General features: G+C 40.0%; 1 protein-coding gene across 1 annotated transcript; it reads right to left on the reverse strand.

Moving 5' to 3' along the window:
• Nucleotides 1–6042: 6042 nt before the first annotated feature.
• LOC135325155 (mitochondrial outer membrane protein SLC25A46) lies at nt 6043–21239 on the reverse strand. The gene is made up of 8 exons (XM_064502851.1): nt 20816–21239; nt 18877–18919; nt 16826–16883; nt 16238–16315; nt 15420–15520; nt 12141–12197; nt 11534–11591; nt 6043–8193 (listed from the first exon to the last, which is right to left on the reverse strand). The coding sequence occupies exons 1-8, from the start codon at nt 21066–21068 to the stop codon at nt 7615–7617; spliced, it is 1227 nt and encodes a 408-aa protein (XP_064358921.1). The 5' UTR covers nt 21069–21239; the 3' UTR covers nt 6043–7614.
• Between the last annotated feature and the right edge of the window lie 1242 nt (nt 21240–22481).

The raw sequence follows: 22481 nt of genomic DNA on the forward strand, positions 1-22481 counted from the left end.
CCACTATTACTTCTCTTAGTAACATACATCCAGAATTTCACCAAGTGCAATAACTTCTGGCAAATCAGAATTTTTATCTTCATCACTGAGGATACAATAAATATTTATGTGCCACAGCTACATTTTTGTAATCCCAGATGTGAATCCATTCCTACGATGGTTACATGCCAGCTCTTGGAATGCTAATTCTCCCTCTAATCAGGAGTTCTTTAGGTTCAATTATCAAAGTAAAAACTGTTGGGGATAAACACTGTAAATATAGAAAGTTAGGTACCTTTTAGAAAATTGCCTCAAGAGCTAAAAAGAAGGGGAAACTAAAACTTTCTAAGTTCCACCATCTGCATACCTATCCCTATACATTTATTATATTTCTATGCATTTTTGTATACATGTACATATATACACACATAAGAAAATGCATAGGAATATAATATGCACACACACGTGTACACATATACACACACAAAAAAGAGAACAAGAACTGCCAACAGAACAAGAAATATTTCAAACTGACTGATCTACAAGACTTTGAGGCTCATCCATCTGAACAATTAAGGGAAGATCTATTATTCTGTGAATTCACTAATGCAGAGCCTAAATTTCTGTCTCTTTAATGTAAAGTTCCGTTTGTTACGTCTGGTGATTAAAATTTGCATGTACTCTATGGCATGCAACGAGCAGCATTCTGCACGCTGCTGAGTACCCAGAATGACCTTCAGTTATGTGCTCACATAACGTAGGTGAACTTTTGTATTTCATGGCTAAAAAAATACAGGAAAGAACATAACACATGGAGTATGGGGGATGGAGATTTCATGGAAGAGACAAAGGACAAAAAAGATGGAAAAGGCAGATAAAAAAGCAAAGATAAAGAGAAAAGACAGGGTGGAAGAGAAGCAGGTGGAAGGTATGAACTAAATAGAGGGTAGACAAGCTGTTAAGTAAAGAGGCAGAAATAGGAGATAAAACTAGGTAGAAAATAATAGAGGAACCCTAGAAAAAAAGGGAGAGAGAAACTCTATTAAAATCATCTGCTGTCAAATGCTACCTCTAAAAGAAGGAATACTTGAAATCAAGAGTAGTTCAATGTATCTGAGGCTTACCACAAGGAGATTTTCCGAGGCTCTTAATTGCAAGGCTCAAAATTAAGGCGATTTCAAAGCTTTCTTTAAAAATTCAAGCTGTTGACAAAATACTATACACCAAGCCATGGTACACAGAATCCCTGCACGAAGTCATCCCATACTTCCGTGGAAAAAGAAAACAAAGTTCACTTCCATAGAGAAGAATAGGTAGCACATTACAAGTGAGTGTGTATGAGCAGTATGGAGAACACAGGCGAAGATCTTCCGACTATGGAAGGTACATGGGAAGGACAAGAGGAGGAAAATCTAAGATTTTTGCAAAACAGAGAAAAAGTATATTCTCATTTGGCAGAAAGTTCTGCTGCACTAGGAAAGTGGTGTCACCATATTCCACCTCACTCCCTCACTCCCCCCATCAGAGAGCTCTGCAACATGATCAGGAAATCCCTCCTATCCCCCAACATCATTCTCCAGTAAACCTGGAATAATTACCTGGATAACGCTCTGTAGAATTTGCACACAACTCCTAAAGATTTGAAAAGTAGCTATTGACATTTTATTTGGTAGGGAACAAACCTGCAGCTACAGAGAAGACAAAGGCAGGCATGCTCCCCACACAGCAGAATCACCTTGCTCTCTCGGTATTCCCTTTCGCCGCCAGGGTAAGGCCAAAGGGCTTGTGGTTGTTTTACTAGAGAAATGGTAGCATTACTTTACCAAGCACTGTCAGCTATGGGACTCTCCAGCCCTTATGTATATGATTCTAGCTTTTTATATCCCAATCCGTAAGTGTATATCAACACTGCACACTTATTAGAATAAATTCGCAGATATCATTTTAGGAAGTTCAACAATATATTTTTTTAACCTATCAGTACAATGCTTCCTTTGTGACCTAAATTGTCTGTAAGCATTTCCATTGAGAAAGGGTTGAAATTAGTTTAAAATATGCAATTATTTTCCCTTCTATAGCATAGAAAACATCAGCCATTTTTCAGCAGCACCACATTTTTGAAGATTAAAGGGCATAACTGAGGAAACTCCAGTATTAGAGAGAGTTTATCAGACACAAAGTAATTAAGGGAAAAATACGCACATAAGTTTCAGCAGAATATATGATGCTGGCAAGTCAATGAAGTCAAATGGCCAAATAGGACATGACACATTCATTTCCTTGGTAATAGTAAAATGCTTTAAGGTGATGAGTAGCTGCTTTTTCTTAACAAATTATACTAGCCAACTGAATGTAATTCAGTGCATTTCAAAACATGCCAGAATGATTATGCAATTGCATCACAGCAGCCTGTTTGCCAGTTTTCTCTTTGCAATGGAAAGAAAAAACCTGCCCTTAAAACAAAACATTGTGGGCACATTTAAGTTCCTGAAACACATTTAGCTGCCACAGCAGAAGTGGCCTCATTCCCTCTCTGTGCTCTAATAGCTGTTATAGCAACATATGCCTCCTTGTCAGAGCGCTCACACCAGTAAGCATATACTTAAACCGTTTCAAGCATTCTCTTGCACACACAGTTTTCTTTCTGCCTCATTTTGCTTACATAAAGTTAGGCCATGGGTAAGTGTCTCTGGAAAGCCTGCCTGTGCTTGTATTTTTCAACAGGTTTAGACTGCTTCTTGTACCTGTAAAGACCATAAAAACATCAGTGGTCCGTACAGGCATCAGAGGCATCACACAGATTTTGAATGGCACTGAATAGAGCTGTCATCAGCTAGGAGCCAGGAATTAAGGCAACTCTGCATATTGGTGCTTCTGGAACATGCCCTAGGGCAGTAGCACACACTTTCTACATATTATGCCTGAAAGCTCACATACTGCATACATAAATTCAGGAGTCTGCTTCAGGAACCAAAAAGTTTAGTGTGTTACATTCACTGTTGCAGGAATAGCAAATCTACTAATTTTTCTGGATGTGCCCTACGATCAAGAATGAGGAACTTGAATGTTTAAGCCTGTTGCCACTAGAAACTCAGTCTGGGCAAAGACACGAGGCTCCTACTGAGAAGGGGATGAAGTCCAGGCCCTTTTGCTCAGAACTTGCCTTAATGCCAAGCTCGAGACTGCAGAACAACAGCGAGACTCAGAATTTCAGATAACAGATAACTCATCTTTTTTGATTTTATTACTTTGCTAGGTGCAGGTCACATTTCTTCCCAACAGTTCGCACCAGTCTCCTCTCATTTTCAACACCTCACCCAAATCAAGTTGCCACAGGCAACATGCTCTGCAGCCAACTCATTTGCATTTTGAATAAAAAACCCTATAGATTGCAATGTTAGGCTGCTATACTGTTGCACGACCATGTTTACATTCACTGAAAGGGTGCGCCGATATGAAGGTAAGATGCAGATGCTCTTTTTCATACTGAAAAAGGAGTTAGAAGAGTAACTGGCTTTTCAGTTGAGTTAATTTCCAAATGTCAGGAGAAAAAAAAAGTTGAGCTTCAAATGTTTTGTGGTTTTAACTTATTTTTAAAACATTTTTTTTTTAAAGACTGAAATAGACTTCCAAATGAAACCCTTCATGACTATAAACATGCGGGTGTTCTTACGTTTTTCTTTTATTAATTTGGTGAAATTAAAACCTTAATCATTGATTGTCAAAAACTGGCATTTTTGGGCAATTTCTATATTCCATTTTTAACACCCCTCCTTTCACATCCTCAAATTTTGTTAAATCCAAGTAGTTCACAATCTGTCAAACTCTGTAAAAAGGCTGGAGTGCTGAAGGTAAAGAGCAAGTGATCTTTATGCCATCCAAAAACCAATCTCTAAAATATATAGTTCTATCTAACTCCTTAAAACCAGTAGATTTACTTTGTAAAACACAGACGCCACCAGTTCTTCATTAAATAAAAATCTTACTTTCTTCTGCCCTTGCTGGAGATCTCTATTACATCTTCTAGGAGAAAACTAGGCAAATAGTTTATTCATTTTTTACTCCCACTCTCTCTTCCCTTATACATGAAGGGGTGTTGCCATTATATGCTGCCCTCTAATCTCTTGTTAACGATCACTTAGTCCAAAAATTTAGTATGTGATCTCTCCTTCTTGGAGTTCTCAAAAAAAGCTATAACCATAAGCAGTTTGGAAGTGACCACTTTTAGCTCTGAATTACACCAAATATCTTACAGAGTGCACCCAGAACTTGTACACTACTGCAAAGACAGGCCTCGTTTACATCACGCTTACTGCTCATGTTAGTGCCTGAAGGACTGAATCCATCTGTACCATCTCAGATGGAACAAGCAGTAAAAAGGATGTTAGCTCACTTGCCTTGCACTTTCCATTAACTTGCTGTTAGATTCAGAAGGGCTAAGAAAAGCATAGTATCGGTTGATACTGAGTGTTACTAATTCTGCACAAATCTGAAAAACACACAAAAGAAACTTTACACCTCAAGGATTACAGACAGAAACCAGAGCTAGATTAACTGGTGTGAAGCAAAACAGAATTTTAAAAAGAAACGAAGTAGCTGATACCTTGCTGAAGAACAGTTACTTCTCCATGACTTAAACTAGTCACATCAACACTGGATCTCTTTCTAAAAGCTCTATTCTAACTGAGCCAAAAGTTAGAAGTCTGACCTATAGAGCACTTTGAGACAACACGGCCAGATAATTGCAACGGTTTCCAGCAGGCCTAACCTCAGCTTCCTGCCTGGCCTATTGTAAGGTACCTCACATCAAAGCTTGCCTTTAATTCTTTGCTGGGTGGGAACATGACACTGAGTCTTTCTTCAGTAAGATTTATCTTCTTGAAATCAGCCCTTTAAAAATAGAGAAGAAAAAAAAAAAATCAACATACAGATTAAGTTCGTATCAGGAAGAACGGAGTATACAAGAATTTTTCATATTCCAGAAACTTTTAAACCTTAACTTTCTACGGCAATGAAGGATTCAATATTTTATAGTTCTTGTCAGTGATATAGCCTGCTAAAATCACCTACTGATCACTCAGTTGAGATAGAAGTTGTTTACCTGTTCTCTAATCTAGATTAACATCAAATGAAAATAGAAATGCATTTACAGAAGACTTGCAATTAAACCCCACCCCCCAATTCTGTTCCCCCCCACCTATTTGCATGGGTAAAAATAGCAACTTTAGACACAGCAGAAAATTACTTTTTGGAAAGCAGAACAAGTACACACACAAACTCAAAACATATTCATTCTAAGTGATGGGAAGAGGATCAAAAATAATAGCCGAGAGCAAATTGCTTCCCAACCACAGAAGAGTTGCTGTAAGCTGACAGCATTCTTTCTGACACTGCTTAGAGATACCAAGTAGAAGTGTGGCATGTAACACCATTCTGAGAACTCATTGGCTTTCACAGCATATGTAAAGGCAGATTTTTGTCCATCATTTTATATGGGAAAATACCTTTTTTTCCTTAAAATTTGATTCCTAGAAAAATATTCTCGGCTGGTTTGGCTGATACATCTGCAGTCACTTGCCTCTAACATGCATTTAGTTAACTATTTCAAAGCAAGTACAATGGAAGAGCTGGTTTCAGTTGAATTTAACACCTTTGAAAAAAGCTGTTTTAACATATTAAAAGATAGGATTAAAAGCCTGACCGGACAAAGCCCTGGACAATCCAGTCTGAAGTCAAGGCTGACCCTGCTTAGAGCAGGAATTTGGACTAGATGACCTACTAAGGTCCCTTCCAACCTGGACAGTCCTCCGACATGGATCACTCTTCATACTTGTAGAAATTTTTCATGGTCACAGAAACTTTAAAAATACAAATTAAGAATTGAATATTTTACCCATATTCCTGAATGTAGTTTAATTTGACATGCTGTAGCATTCAGAAAAGTTCAAGAATTATAAAAAAAAAAAAAAAAAAAAAAAAGCCACTGGAAAATCTATACAACAAAATACCATGTAAATCAGGATTCCTCCATACGCTTCTTCAGTGAATTAGTTCTTCAAAATATTTACAGTATATTTTCACTTTATTTGATTGATTCCATTCTATACACTAAATTTGCAATTAACAATATTTCAAAATAAAACCAGTTCCCAAGTTGACTATACTTTCCATTCCAATACTTTAAAATACATGAAAGTTTGTTTAATGATAGCAAAGCAGACCTTCAAATGATATACTCAGAAGGTATGAACAGCAATACCTCTTCATTATTTTTCACTTATGGAAAGCAGTCATGGCAGACTACTATGCTTAAGATTAGTTAAATGCACATCAACTTACAGTATGCACAGAGATAAAGACTTGTCACACAGAAGTGTGAAAAAGATAACAGCCTTCTGTATAACTTAAAAGTGATTTTCCATATACTTGTTTTACTTGCTAAAATCATTTCCCCCCCGAGCTTTCATTATATTTACTCATGAAACCAAAATTCCGTAACTGCTTGAAAGTTGTTTAGAACGATCACAACTCATTTTCAGACTGAAAGCCTTGATTTACTGGGGAAAGAGGGCAAAAAGCAGCACATTTCAGTAGTCAGCTTACACGTTAACAGACTTAATTTTGCTTCACAAAATATCCAATCCAACACAGACTTTAAACAAAGGACATCAGTGCTAAATCGTAAGTGGACATTATATATATGGCTGTTCAATAGACGTGTATATACCTCTCCAATCCAACAAAAGTGAAACTTTAGAAAAGGCCAGTTATCTTTTATGCTTTCAGTACACTTTGAACACTGATACTAAATACATTTGCATGATTATTCTACTCTTACACAGTGTACCAGAGTAAAACTAAACTCCCAAGATCTGAGTGGAAAGTTGACTAAAAATGGTACTTACACATTCACATAATCAGCTTCTAACTTGCTTTATTCACAAACTTCAGGTATTGTAAGCCCTGCTAACAAACTGCGAGACAACTGAGCTCTGCATTCCCTTCAACTTTGTCCAAAACTAAGTTTTGGTTACGGAGTATTTTGTTGAAAGCAAAGGACTTTACCTCATCTTCTCCTGCCACGCTGCTGCAGTGAAAGTAAGAAAAGTCTTCTATGTACCTGTAAATTATGACATTTACGTCTACTCAAGTTTTACGGTTTCCATGTTGCTCACAGCTCCATTAACAGGGAAGGTGAAAACATTTTTAAAAGCTCAGCAAACCCATCACTCTCCTGCTTCCAAGTTCTTACAACTCATGAAAACAAATCCTTTTGAACTGCATAGCAGTCCAAACTAAATATCAGATGTGATGTTTATAAAGCAGAGATGAAAAATTCATATCCATTCCTCATGCTAATTAACTGGTAAGAGGAAAGGTAAAACCTCATTCCAACCAGAATCTGATTGCCTTCTGTATGACCACACATACTATTCAATTGGTGTTTATCATTTTAAATTTAAGTAGTACTTTTAAATGACATTTAGGAATTTAAATTCCAATTTTTAAAACAAGTTTTTACAATGTAGATAGAATCTATAGAGTGTATTCTTCAATGTCATTTCTAAGCCATTTTTAACAATAATTAGGTTGGTAAATAACTAGACCACTGTGCTAAATCCACACCTGAACAAATTAAGAAACATTTTGAAGCAGTGTTGAGTAAATAATTTTTGTGAGCTGTAAAACTGCTACATGCAAGGTATACTGTACTATAACAGCTCCAAATCCTTTATAAAAACCTAGCATCCCCTCTTCCCGTTTTATAGTATTTATGCAGTCTCTCATGCCCTCGTACTGAGTATTTATGGGAAGCACTTCATAGCCAAGGTCTGTATTGTCAATTATTGTGCGTGTCCCTTGAATATGAAGGCGATGTAAAACTGTCTCCAGTGGGTAAAGCATAACATCAGCACAAAGGCTAGCAGCAAAGCTAGCGATAAGTTCTGGAAAATACGCATCCAGCATGCTCTGCACAGAGGTGGAGCTCTCTGTCGGGAGGTTGTGGGAATTCTCCCTTTTCAGAACAAACAGAACAAGCTTCTGGACGATGGAACTGATGACGTAGTGAAGAACTCCGTGTAGAGCAGTTGGAAAAGTCAACACCATCAGAGGAAGGAGACGCTTGCTATGGGGTACTCCCATGCCTACAACTCTGCCGATCCCTTCTTTCACACAGTCCAGAATTCCAGGATTATCTCGAATGATTTCACTCTACAAGCACAAGGGAACAGTTACAACCTGTGCAGCCTGTTTCACAGTCATACTGACATCCACTTCTACATTCTGCTTACCACAGCTCAACTTTTTTCATCTTCATGACAAAGTTACCTATTTACATGCTACCATATCTAAACAGCCATACTGATATTATACATTTTTTGCTCTAACACTCTCAATAGTGTTCAAGTAAACTTGCTTTTAAAAGTGAACCTATATTTAGAGCATCTTTTATTTAATCTATATCCCAATTGCTTATGTTATTACCGAAGACATTGAACTTTCAGCGAATCACAAAAGGTATCAGTTTGCATAACAACCATTATGTACTGAAATGCCTATTTTAGAATCCAAATGCTAGGAAGCACTTATCTAACAATCCTGTTCTTTAGGGGACCATTATGTACTGAAATGCCTATTTTAGAATCCAAATGCTAGGAAGCACTTATCTAACAATCCTGTTCTTTAGGGGTTTTAACAGAAGTCTTTGAACTCTACGGTGCATAATATAAAAACTTCCATAACTAAATTTGAGTTAAACGATCATTTTTACTTGGAACTGAATAGGTTCAGCTACAGATATTTTCATTCCATTCTTAATATCTAAAATAGCACTCTTTACTCATGCTACCTCTTACAAAAGGGGTAATTTTTTTTTTATATGACGAAAATAAAGAATTCATGTAGTAATTCTTATTGTTGTATGCCACCTATGACTATAGGACTAAGACATTTTTTCCCTTTTCTCATGCTTATACAGATTCAATGTTTCATCATCACTGTTACATCCAAACTTAACAATTTCAGAGTTCTTCTCAGTGCCCAAGTCTTCATATCCATGTCAGCTGCGTCCTGACCACACGTCAGGATGAGACCATAACATTCCCCATCCTTGGGGAAATGACCTGCAAAGCCCTCACGACAGAACAGGAACTGGTTCAAATACTTGAAAGTATTTTGCTGTTCCTGACTCTAAGCATAAGCATTGCATTATAACCGCAAATGAGTCCTCACCTCCCTCATATCATTACAGTTGCTGCACTTCAAAGCCACACTTCATTTTGCCAAACACACCACCGTGTGGTAAATAGGAGAAATTTGAAGTACACTTAGAGAAGTATGTGTGCATACATATATACATATATACATATATATATACACACACACACACACACAAATTATATTACATAAGAAGTATCAAATTAACATTGTTGAACAGTATATTTCATCAGAATTAAGATATTCAAATAAAGTTAATATAAAAAACTATTAGTAACAAACCCCACAATCGTTATAGTTTTCGGTTGGTCATTGCCCTCTTGCAGTACAGGAATATAATGTACAGTAAAGTACGGGAATATAAATCTGGTAAGTCAAGCTGCTCCCCTGCACTGATTAACACAGCATAAATAAAGTCTTGACAAATGCTCACGTTACTTCGGTTGTGTTTCTAGTAAGAAAGTTTATGATGATGTTTTCAGGAGCTGGAGAATATATTTCACGCTGCATTTTTATATTCAGCAGAGCACTCTCACACAGCTGAGCTCCCTATGTAGCAAGTCCACAGCTAGTCTCTGTAGCCTAAAATCCTCTAAATTCTCACTGGGATTACTGTCATAAATAACTCTTTACAAAGATGATCACTTGTTTAAAAGGCTGGGGGAGAGGCTGTTTTGGATGTTTTTTTGCTTGCTTTTTTTGCCTTTCTTTTTTTTTTATATATAATTAGGCTGCTACCTAGCACAAGTAACTTACTTATTTTGAAAATTAAGACAGGATGTAAATTATGTCCTCTTCTACCATTTACTGATAAACATGTTCCCATTTCCAACAACACAGCTAACATCCTTTCAGACAAAAATATATGCAATGTGAATACCTGAACAAGACACCCCTTCTGGGGCCACCTGACTGCTATAAATTCAAGAAACAAATAACAGCTTTCTATTACTGTTTCTCTGTCCAAGATCTTAATAATACGCTCAGGCTAAGGCCTATCCCTAGGATATGAAAGAGCTTCATTAGTCAGCTTTCCAGTGTCAGACTAGTTAAATCTCTCCACTGCTTCCATGAACTCTCAGAGATCCACTCAGGCTGGATTTCCAGAATGTTATTTTCAAAACAATTCAAATAGAGAGAAAGAGGAAAGGGCGGGGATGTTCTTAAATACACAGTAAATTTAAAGAACGCGAGTTTGTCACTGGGAATCTAACTACACCCACCCACCCACATTTAATTTCACCCACTCTATTAGTCCAAAATGCAGCCACTTCAGGCAGGACAGCCTTTGTATTGCCTTCTGGCTCCTTGGAGTTTGGATCCTCTGCACAGAGCAGAATCCAGTCCCTGCCTCTAGAATACACGCTGAAACTAAGAAACTACAGAAGTCAACCTTGTTTGCCTCTTTGCCCCTTACAGGCTCTTGTGCAGAAAACCCACCAGCAGTTGAACTGTAAGTTTAAACAGTTGGCTCTAAATCAGTACTTGTCTACACTATGAATCAAAATAATTATTTTAAATGAGTGACATGAGAATGACTATTTTGCACTGTCCTCCACATAAGAGTTCACTTCACAGTAAGAGTTCCATTAGCTGCTCCAAGATGCTTTCACATTAATTAGGAGCAACCCATTATATGGAACTAGCCTGAAGAATTACCCTGGGCTAACTCTCCATAGTTAAGCCCTGTCTGCTTCTCCAGAAAGGGATGCAACAACTCAACTCACTGAGAGATGATCTGCAATACAGTGCTATGGGTTACTTTGTGCAGTTACAAAGCAAGCTATATCCTAGTGACATATTCAGATTTTTCTGAAACTTATTTTCACTGCTAAGGAAGAACTATATTAAGATTTAAAAGCAGAAAGTTGACTAGATGAAAGTAGCCCTGGAATAGTAGAGTTCAATATTTTAACAAAACAAAGCTGAATTATTAGAAAACCTCTATAATTGTTGCAGTGACCTTCTCCCTGTAATAACTTTTCTAGAAGCCTTTTAAAACCTTTACATGACAAAGACTTGTCTAACACTTTTATGGTTTATCTGCTACAGAACATACAGATGTAACCTGTTCTCATTTTACAGATAATGTATTCCAACTCTATTAAATGCCATTTCTTATCCTAGGTTTCTACTTAAAGTAGTACAACTAATATAGCCATTGTAATAAATACTTTTCCCTCCAAGTTAGTAAGTCATGCAGCTGCAAGCAAAATAAATTTAATTACTACAACATACACCTGAATCCAAAGACAAGGACTCATTTCTCCACATAATCTAACCTATAAAGAAAAGAATCATATCTTTTAAAATACTGTAAATATATGTAAGTTACCTGCACAGTTTCAATCAGGCTTGCAGAATAAAAAGGCATTGCTGTCACATGTGTTAAGCTGCAGAAATTAACAAGATAAGAATTAAGGTCATGACAATACTATAGTATTAGCCAAATTTGTAACTGAAAGTTGATACAAGTCATCTATCAAGTCATGCCTGAGGGAAACTAACAAACCATAATTCAATTACTAAAGTGCACATTTAAAAGTCAAGATAAGCTTCAGTCTGAACTGCAGCAAGCATTAAATTCTATTTCCATTTGACCAGATCAACAGAAGTTTCACAGAAATCAGAATTATTAAAAAAACGATCTTTTAAAGGCTCCATACAAAATGATCTAGTAACAAAAAGTAATTTGTGAAACTGGCATATACAATTAAGGTTGTTCACAAATCAAATTATGAAAATTAGCATTAGTAATCTGTCAAGTAAACATACAGCAGTTTAGTCTGCAGCTATGTTTACTGCTTGTACTTTGTGGTTTGTGATCACTCACACAGTTCAAAGTTCAGATCTGCACATAAGATTTTGAAAATGAAAAACTGATATTAATGGTAAGTGGCAATAAGACATAAGGTAATAGCACATGCTATACTTACACTTACCCTTTGAGTAGAAGGTGGCCACCTATCTGCTTGAGGTTCCATTTATGTGAAAGCTCTCTAGAAAGAAAAGTAGTATTTCCCTTAATATTGATAGAAACAGTTACTCTCAAGCATTTATTTCATGGGTCTCTATATCCAGCTTTCATATTGGTGTTCTACTAACCATCTACATATAATTTATCTTTCTACTATTGGAAACCCTGCAAGCAGCTACACATATCATTTAACAGCTCATTCTTAACTTTTAGAAGTTATTCAGGCCTGTTGTATATTCTAACAAAAATACCTTTGCTGATTAATAAGGTGCCTGTAGCTCTCATAGCTACTAGCTTTAGTGACTTGCATTTATTAGTAACCTTATATACCATCTCTTAAAACCATTTTTAAGGGAATGTTGAAATTTTTACATCTCGGTAGTCTTCCTTTACCAACACATATTTTTGGTTATGTTTTGGTTTGGTTATGCTCTCTCTGTTCTTTGAGGTTATGTTCATCCAGTTGTGGTTTATTTTCTGTAAACCTAAAGCACATTATAAAACAGTTACACAAGACCAAAAAGTACAACAGGAAAGGGTCAGAGACTAGGAGCTACATAGTATTTCCGTATAGACTTCACTCAGGTTTTTTGGCTTATGACTAGTTTTTAGCATATCCTGTCAAAACAAAAGAAAACATCTGCATTATATACAAAGGTAGTTAAAAAAAGGAAAACCTTTACAGTAGTATTTTCTAGTTGCACACTTCAAAATATGAGTAATGGATGTTAACTACAGTACACTTGGCAGAAAATGTAATCCCACACTAACTCAAGATGACATTCAACAGCCATACCTTTGGTAAATAATTTAGCTCTAAGGTAAAGATATTTGTCCAAAATGTTGGACATGCAAGACTATGAATTTTTAAATAATGAGCTTTAAAGTGCTCAGCTTCAATTCTTGTCCAAGAATCACTCTCACGCACTCTGCCTATAGTTACAGCAACTCTAACCCAAGAAAGGAAACTCTTTACTCCTTCCCGAAGGATCGTGTGTTACTAGGAGGTATCACTTTCCTAAATACATAGGCCAATCATTAACGAGGAAGGGAAGATCACTAGACATTAGGTATTGCGGACACTTGGATGACATCCACTGAGCCATAATACTTTAAGATGTGGAAAATGAAACCAGTCACCCAGCCAAACTAAGTGATCTGTGAAAGCCTAACCTGCCAATCCACTAGGCAGAACTATTGTTGCACTGGAGGAACAAAAACAGAATGAGTTTGTCAAGTACAGAACCCACCCACCTTGCCACAGAAATGTTAATGTACACCTCTGGCCCCCTCTCCTAAAACAGGGGGATGCCTTTATTGTATTATGAGAAGGAATTGGAATCAACATCTCAGTCCCCTTCTTGTTTGCTTTGCAGCTTGATGAATCTTTTAAATCAGCTAAGCTGGCATTAGGTGCTACAAGTAATAACCTCACCTCCCTGTGCCAGCCCAAGGATGCATGCTGCCATTAATAAGAAAAGGAGCTGATCTGGTAGAAAACAACACAGGATGGTGCATGTAAAGACGACCATTCCAGCCAGATCACTTCCCCAATTCAGTTCACGATGTAACCACTCAGCTGCTGTGTTGGTGCAAGCATAGGGGTAGCAATGAGGAAAGGATGAGCAACTACCAGCAGGTAGGATTGCTTCTTTCAGCAGCCAGCAGCATCAACTTATTTTTCAAACTGCTAAACAACTGGCCCACAAGATAATTGCTGCTTACACTGGATAGAAATCAGAACTGTGAAACCACACACACTGTATCACTGCTCATGAATTAAAGCATCATCTTCAGCAGTGAATGTCAAGTCACATGAATATCAAGTCGCACTCAGAGAAAAGTGTACTCTTCGGAATTTCAGTTACCTATCAGACAAAGCTGATCAAAAAGCTTAAGTACATAGCACATATAATTTAAGCATGAATGACTGTAATGCTTATGACAGCTGCCAGAACCTGCAAGGACTTTCTTTTCTTAATAGGCATGCATGCTTCATAGTAGCCCTGATTCAGCCTGCCCACATTTCTTATTTTTAAGGACAGTTCAGTTTCCAGGTCCCCTAAGTGCCAAGTGTCCATCCACACATTAAAAATCTAGTCGTTTGTCTCCTCTCAAAGCTAACCTGCTCCTCAAGCCCTCTGGTCCATTCAAACTTCAGTATAGAAAACCAGCCTCAAAACCTAACCACTTGTCTGCCTTCCTAAAATCCTTTCCAAGAAGGGTCTTTACCAGCCTCAGTGTTTGCCCTGCAACTGTTAAGTATCTTTTTCCTAACTTATTATCCCAGATCAACTTTCATTTCACTAAAAGTTTTAGTGACTTTATATAATAAAATCTCTCACACAAGTATGCCGCTTACACTTAATATATATAACAAAACTGACAATATATATTACTACGGTCATCACCCGTTACTGTCAGCTCTGGACCATTATAAAATGAAACACTGAGGAAAAAGTCTTCAGACGATAAGGATTTATCACACTGTCTAAAATCAGAAAAACATCATAATGTTTTACCATAATCCTGGAATTATCATTCAGCAAACAGAGTCACAAATCAAAATAAAATGATTATTATTAGACTACTATAGCATAAGATGGAGACAGTGAAGTAGAATGGTGAATAAATCTTTAAATGTAGTCACTCACAGTTTTAGTTTGATCCCCTTTATTATTATGAGACTACTGAACAATGTACATATAGCTGTTGGTAAAGGAGGACAGAAGGCAAAGCTGACAGCCACATGGACTCATATTTAACATGTCTTTTAATTTAGTAATGCAGGCCATTTTATTTTCTCACCTCCCAAAGAGGGTGAAAGTGTTCAGCAAGATGTCAGTGCTGGCTCATTAACCAAGTTTTCTGTATTTAGAATAATGAAACCAAGACTTTTTACTTTAGATATGGTATTTGCTAGTACCACACAACACAAACAAAATATGTACAAAACCAAACAAACTTATGAGTCCTTTCAAGCCAATAGAATTGTACTGAATACTAATTTGCAGCATTATTTTCTATACTCAGACTGCTGGGCAGATGTACTGAACATATAGTTTACTAGTTAAAATTGCCAAGACAACCATACTGTTCTGAAACCACCTATTCAGTGTCTGACTGCTCTAAACAATTCAGGATTTTCAAACAACCTTGCATTTCTAATGCTTTGAACATAAGTCAACAACTGATGATCAATTTGTTAGAAGCAGGGAAAAAAAAGAAGAAGAAAAAGCAATACCTTGGCAAAGGTGTAAATTCACTGATGATGCCTTCTGTTCCAAGGGTTATGCCCTGGACAATAAAAGTGCTGCCCATTCCTTTCCAGAGAGCTCTTGGACCCTATGTTTTGAGGTATGCAGTTAGAGTCCAGCAAAATAAAAATTAATCTTTTCACCTTCTTGCTCGTTTTTGTAAAATTTCAGCAAATCCCAAATCTAACTTTACAAATCTAACTTTAGATTTCGGTATTCCCAAATTCTGAAGACAACTAACTTCCTTCAACTCTGAAGAAACTTTTATATTACATAATTTCAAACAGTTGTCAGTAATTTTAAGGGCATATCTCTCTGCTGATACTTTGTACCATATATCTAAACACCATTTCCAATAGACAAAATGAGTTTGAGATGTTAAAGCATGGTTGTAAGAAATCCAGAAAGTCCTTTCCTACTCCCCCCCCCCCCCCAGGACTATGCAGAATTGGAAATTCGTGCACTACTGTCTTAGAAAGTAGTCATTTAACTCTGAATAATCCCTTTATCCACATTAAAAATATATATATATATGTATATATAAAATAACTTTCAGGATCTTGATGAAAGACTAATTTTAGAGAACTTTGTTTTCTAGTATCTACAACATTTCACCAGTAAATATTAAGCTTGATAGAATAATTTTACAGTCATCTTTCTCAAACATTTCTGTAACAAAAATAATACCCCTTTACAACACCCATGCTTTTTAACCACCGATTGCATCAAGAGTTAAAGATGCTTCAGTATACATGTGCACTAGTAAACTCCACTGCACAGATACAGCTGGACACCAAATACTGACCTGTGTCTTATTGATGCTGTACATAATATTGACAATAGTAAATGGAGTGAGATGATAGTTCCGAGCATGATAATTAACCTGTTAAAAATATAAATTATGACATTTCATAAACACACCTGCAGATGGTACAACTCTGAAGGAAAAAGCATTTGCAAAATAAGGACTTTTCTTCTTTTAACTCTATAAAGGTCAGCCAAAGTGACCAAAATATTAATAAATTCTCCACTGAAGTTTGAAGAAACACAGGCAGAACTTGTTTACATTTTAAGAATACAAATATGAACAACAAAAAAGCATTAAATGAAAAATACTTGAGACAAAGCATCCTGCTCATAAATGGGGATCTGAAAGCTGTTTCACAAATGCTGAGGCACTTATTTGCCAGAGTTTATTTTCCATTATCCAAATGAAAAAGAACATGAAGGCTGAAGTTAAGTTAAATTTTGGAATGAAAAACGTGTGCTACAAATAAAAACATAATAACCTAGCCATGCCTTGTTAAAAATTGTAAAGTTTCCTTATACTCTATAGAAAATGAAAGCACAAAAATACTACAGAACACAGGAGGAAGGAATATAAAAGATGTACCTGACACTGACGACGCAGGACAATGCAAGGATGTGCCAACACGTTTTCTGTAAATAGGCTTTAAAAGAAAAGTGTATTTAAAAGCACTGGAAGTAACTGTAAATTTTTTTAAAATGTTTGTTGTTTTTCTCTAACAATATTAGATCAGTGTTTGGAAAAACTATATTAGTGTTATACCTAGTGAAAGAATGAGGTATTTTGGAGGGCTGCCACACAGCCCACCACTACTACAAAGGGACAAGTATTTTAAAACAAACAAACAACCCCCCCCCAAACCCAACCACCTCTGACACACACATTCACCAAGAAAAAGCCCTTGGCTTCATATACACTTTTTTCCATAGGCAAAACAACATACTAAATTCTTAAATGCTCAAACCCTCAAAACATGAGGAAATAAAACCAGGGCAGAGCAAGGATTAGGAGGATTATTTTCCAGTTTTATGTTAATCCCACATACCACACAAGACTAATCAAGACCTTCCCTAGCAAGGCTAGAGGATTGGTACTAATAGCTAATTTGGAATTTTTCAGTGATACCATTTTCATCAGAAAATGCTACTGGCTGAAACCAACTCTGCCCCCAATAGCGTTTCACTGAAACGTTCAGAGTAAAGTTCTCTTAGTTCTAAAACAAGATTTGTGGTCACAGCCATGCAGAGAAACTTTCATTTCCTCCCAAAGCATCCAAGCGAGCACTGATCTGTGTGTGGTTCATATCTGTGATCTGGACTAGAAAAGCAAAACCTCCAGGCTGTCTCAAGCATCTGACCCCCAACCTACTGGCATACCTGGAATAGCTCTCTATTGGAGAGATTTTACTCGGGATAAACAAATATTAATTGGAATAGAAAAGTATTGAGGCTGCAGTTTCACAAACTTGAGCTAATTAGTAGTTTGCTGCTACCAAAAGAGGTGAAAGTTCCTCTGTACTCCAGCTCCCTTACCTAATAAGCTGTTCTTGTAGCTAACTCCCCCCTCAACCCTGTTTTAATAAACACAGCACACTGATCGATGAATCTGAATGAGCAGCAGAGCCAGTGCAAGGGAAGCAGCAGAAGTGGGGTGGGCAGTTTCATGAGATGTGATGATCAAACGTAAGCAGCTCAGTACTTGCTGAAAGCAGTCGTTCCTGTTCTTCAGCCCTCCCCTCCTTGGCCTCCCACCCTTAGCTGGTCTCTGCTGCCTCTAACAGCTAGTCAAGGCCCAGGTAAACCTGACTCACTGAAACAGCTAAAAATCATCCAGCACCTTCAGTGACTTTGCTTTTTGGTTTAGTGAGTCATATTGGTTCAAAGAGGTTCTGCTAGGCATCAAGGGGGATGACAATGGGATAGGGAGGGGGATGGTTTTATGGCTGGGGACCAAGTAAGAGATCCTTCTCTTTAAACAGCAGTACACCTCAACCATCCACGAAACTGAAACCTTAGTTTCCCATGTTGGGCCAACTGGACAAATGCCACAAGCACTCTGATGTGCTGAATGCAGAAGCCCTTCTCTCCGAGTCTCGCATTCAGATCAACAAGAAATAAAACAATAATAATAAAAAGCAGTCAATAATAAAAGCAGTCAATTACTTTCTCAAAAAATATTATCACTAATTACAATCACCATAAATAAAGAATAAAATAGATACTAGACCACTTTGCTACATCAAGATTACTATTCCAGGATACTTTGTTATAAAACTTAAAGACCTTATTACTTTCTTAGGAAGATTCATATCACCCCAAAAGATTAGTAGCAGTAGCAAATGTGGAAGCAATTTTCTTGCGCTATTTTCAGACTGCTGTGAAAAGGTAGACAGACAGGACATAGAATACAAAAATCCTGTTTCTTATATTCACTGCTGATGGAGTAATTTTCAGAGAGAACACTTCAGTTAGAGAAACAGAAACCTACATTGCTTTTAGGTAGTAGGTTTCTACATGCACTTCAGTTGCATAGCCTACTGACACAAAAACACAAGACAAAAATGTATATAGGGATCATAAAAGACAACTATAGCTTTACTGCAACATAATCACTGAAATATATTACACAACTCTTACCTTGCGAGGCCAATACCAAAGCCTGCAAATCTGTTCAATTGCTCTGAAAGAAATGAAAACAGATTATATAGCAGCGATAACCACGAAGGGCAGAAAAATGCCATGTAGGCCATTCGAATAACCAATTTTATAGCGTACTTGCTTCAGAAAATTGCAAGCACTAAACCACAACATTTATGTCAACTCAGCAAGAGAAGATACTAAAAATTGTTCACGGAGGTTTACTTGCAGTTTGGATCACATCCAAGTTTGTGCATACTTTTGTAAGTACATGTAACATTTTACTTACAATGAAACGTCAGATACAGAAGTGAGACAAAGTGAACAATTACCGTAAAACACCATCTTTTGATATCTAACAAAGCTAACTCAAATCAGTGACTGAAAGAATAACATGCATGACAGTTTGCTACAATTCTGAATTGCAAATGTATATATCTAAGGAGGAATTAATTTAAAATCAAAGAGAGCAAAAAAGAGAGAAGCTTAAGTGGGGGTAGAACAAAATGCCACCAATGACATAACAGTGGACATCAATATGATGAGAGTTTTTGAATCAGCTGCTTGCCTCCATTTCTTTGCAAAACCTTTACTAGAGAACCAGTGAAATGGCAACATGAAAATGGGTTCAGATCTCTACCGTCTATCACCAGACAGGTATTTACAGGTATTTAGACAGATAGTACTCAGAAAAGGTTTTTTAAAAAGTGTCAAAATTGTAAAGGCAAACAGGAAATTAATGCTCAACCCTGTAAGTTACTGGTGCAAGCAGACTGCGTACATGGAGCATCATCTCAGCAACTTCAGTGGAGCTCCACACAGACATGACAGCTCTCCTAAGAGGGATGATAATGTCCTCCCCCATCAGCACGGGACTGGACTCAATGATAAAAGAAATCTTTATCAGCCCTCTCAAATGCAGAATCAACAACCTGCATGAGTAGCTAGGACAAAAAAGTTAAAGCCTGAGTATCTAAGAATATTTTATCAGTGTTTTGATGGATAAATAAAGGGTTATACACAGGCTCCTGTAAGACAAAGACCTAAAAACAGCATTACAGATTAAAGAAAATGGTATACCAAGAAATACAACGTAAATGTAACTAAATTAGTCTTTCGTAAAACTGATACACAAGTGTACATAAACTGTTCCAGAATATCCTTTTAATTAAAGGACAAAAAGTAATACAGGCAACAACTTAGGACTCAGTGTTGTTTCAGGACTCTTGATTTAGTGAGTTTCTCTTAATCCATCTCAATTTCACACAGACGTAAAGTAGTATCGTGCTGATGAGGGCTTCAGTTCCCCTTCCCAACAATAACCGGGGAAGAGCAAAACACGGCTGCTTCCTTTGATTCTACCAATTTTACAATTCCTTCACTGTCATGCACCAAAGTTGTTTCTACTCTGGCAGCTGGTGCCCTAGCGACTATTTCAACAAGACAGCCAACAGCCAGGAGGCACAAGGTCAGGAACATCAGCACCGACTACGTAACGAAAGAAAACGTTACCCCTACAAAATACAGTGCAAGACCCGAAGGTGATTTTGGTCTCGCAGATCAGCAGAGATTAAGTATCCCTCCAGGAGGCCATAGTTTACACGGGCAGCAGGAGGCCGACGGCGCACTGCTTGGCAGCAGCCGCGGGGCGGCTTCTGGCACTTCCGCTCACATCTGCGCGTCACGGCGCGGTGACAGAGGGAGCCGGTACCGGAGGGCCGCAGGCCGGGGGGCACCTCCTCCTCCTCCTCCACGGGAGCCGCCCTGCCCCCGCCCCGCAGCGCCTCCGGGTGTCGCAGGGGGGCAGAGGCCGGCGCTCGCCCCCCGCCGCGCCCCGGCCGGGACCGCACAGGCGACGGGCGGGCGCGAGGGCGGCTGCCCCGCGCGGTGCGGTGCGGCGCGGCGCGGCGCGGCGCGGCCCTGCCCCGCCCCGCCTTACCGGCGCCGGGGCCCCCCGCGCCGAGGCAGGGCTCCTCGTTGAGGGCGGCGCCCCCCAGCGGCGTCCCCGCCCCGAACGGCGGCGTCTTCTCCCCCCAGTGCAGGTTGCGGCTGCCGGGGATATCGGGCGGGCTCGTCACCCAGTGGCTCAGCTCCGCGGCGCCGCCGAAGGGCCTGCCGCCGGGGCCCAGCTCCTCCCGGCCGCCCCCGCGGTAGCCGAGGCCGTCGAAGCCCTCGGGGCGCCGCGGGTGCATGATGGCGGCGGGGGGGGGAAGGGGGCGCGGGCGGGCGCGGTGGCGGTAACGGCAGCAAGGCCCCGCACCTGCCTCCCCCGCGCCACTTCCGGCCGGGAGCCGTCGCCGCGCGCCGCCGAAGCCGAGCGCGGGGCCACGTGATCAGGGAGAAAGGCGGAGCCGGCGGCCCGGCGGCCAATGGCGCTCGCTCCCCCTGCAGCGGCCGGCGGGGCGCGCGGGGCCGGACGGGGCGCGCGGCGCGCGGCGCACGGCGCGGGCGGTGCTGCGCCCTGCTGCGCCGGCGGAGCGGGGAGCGGGGAGCGGGGAGCGGCGCCGGGCAGGGCGGGGCGAGGGGCGGGCCGGGAGACGTTGAGCGGATGGGAGTTGGTGTCAGTGGCACTAGAACTGAAAACACATAAAGTGACGTAAACACCGGCTGCCTGGTTTTAGGCCGCCAGCCGAGGAAACGCAGCGGCCCTGAGGCGGCGGCGGGGCCGGGGGCCGTTAGCGCCGCCCCAGGCCGCTGCGGGCCGCCGTTGGCCGGGCCGTTACCGCGGCCGTTGCCCCCGCAAGCCCCGCCGCCGCCAGCGGGGCGCGAGCGCGGACCGGCCCTGAGGCGGCGCCGCCGGCCGCGGCCCCGGGTGGTGCCTCTGCGGGGAGCAGCCGTGCCCGCCCCGCCGCCTTTCCCCACCCTCCCGGCGGTGAGGCAGGTCGTTGATCCTGCCTGCCATGTGCCCCTGACAGCGCAGCCACCGTCTCGCGTCCAAAACGCAATTTAAAGCAGTCCGGGGCATCCCGTGCTCGCTTTTTGAACTGGACGGAAGCCCAGCTGATGGCTGGTGGCTCTCCCTTGCCAGACTCCCAGCTGTCTGCCTGCAGCCCCCAGCACCCTCCTGGGTGACCCTCCCTCTCTGGGTCCCTTTGCTCTGGCAGCTTTTATCCCATGCAAGGAGACCCTGAAGGTAGGATACACACAGCTCAGAAGTGCGAAGCAATTAGTTGTTGACTAATAGATGCAAAAGATAGCTAAGTCTAGCAAGTTAGCAGGTGAAGCATTAATATGCTCACCACCCACATAAGGCAGCCCGTGAGGCTTTGCTGGCCAGACAGTCATCAGTTGGGTGAGAAAAGGTTGGCCACCCTTGTTCCTTGGCACAGGCAGATCCTCAGTGTTGTGGAATTGCCGTCTTCTAACTTCGGGGTTTTTTTTCTTTAATTTTTTACACCATTTCACATCAGTGTTTCTCCTTTTGAATCCCTGAGTTGCTAACTCTCCTCGTCTCAAAAGTTTTACCTTTAATTTATTTAACCTTCCTCACCTTGCATCACTCTACTCTGTTTACAGAGTACGCTCTGTACTTTTTCACAGCTCTTTCTCACAGCTTACTAATCTTCTCTGATGTTTCAGCCAAGGTTATAGAGTTGGGCCTTGTC

Source organism: Dromaius novaehollandiae, chromosome Z, assembly GCF_036370855.1.
Source record: "Dromaius novaehollandiae isolate bDroNov1 chromosome Z, bDroNov1.hap1, whole genome shotgun sequence".
NCBI classification, from domain to species: domain Eukaryota; kingdom Metazoa; phylum Chordata; class Aves; order Casuariiformes; family Dromaiidae; genus Dromaius; species Dromaius novaehollandiae.

What these genes read in the sequence shown, in the direction of transcription:
- LOC135325155 (XM_064502851.1), bottom strand. Translation starts at nt 21,068, where the DNA reads ATGCACCCGCGGCGCCCCGAGGGCTTCGACGGCCTCGGCTACCGCGGG. An exon ending in ACAGCATCAATAAGACACAG is followed by an intron (nt 15,521 to 16,237) that starts GTCAGTATTTGG and finishes CTCAAAACATAG; the next exon opens with GGTCCAAGAGCTCTCTGGAA. An exon ending in GCCTGATTGAAACTGTGCAG is followed by an intron (nt 8,194 to 11,533) that starts GTAACTTACATA and finishes TTGTGCTTGTAG; the next exon opens with AGTGAAATCATTCGAGATAA.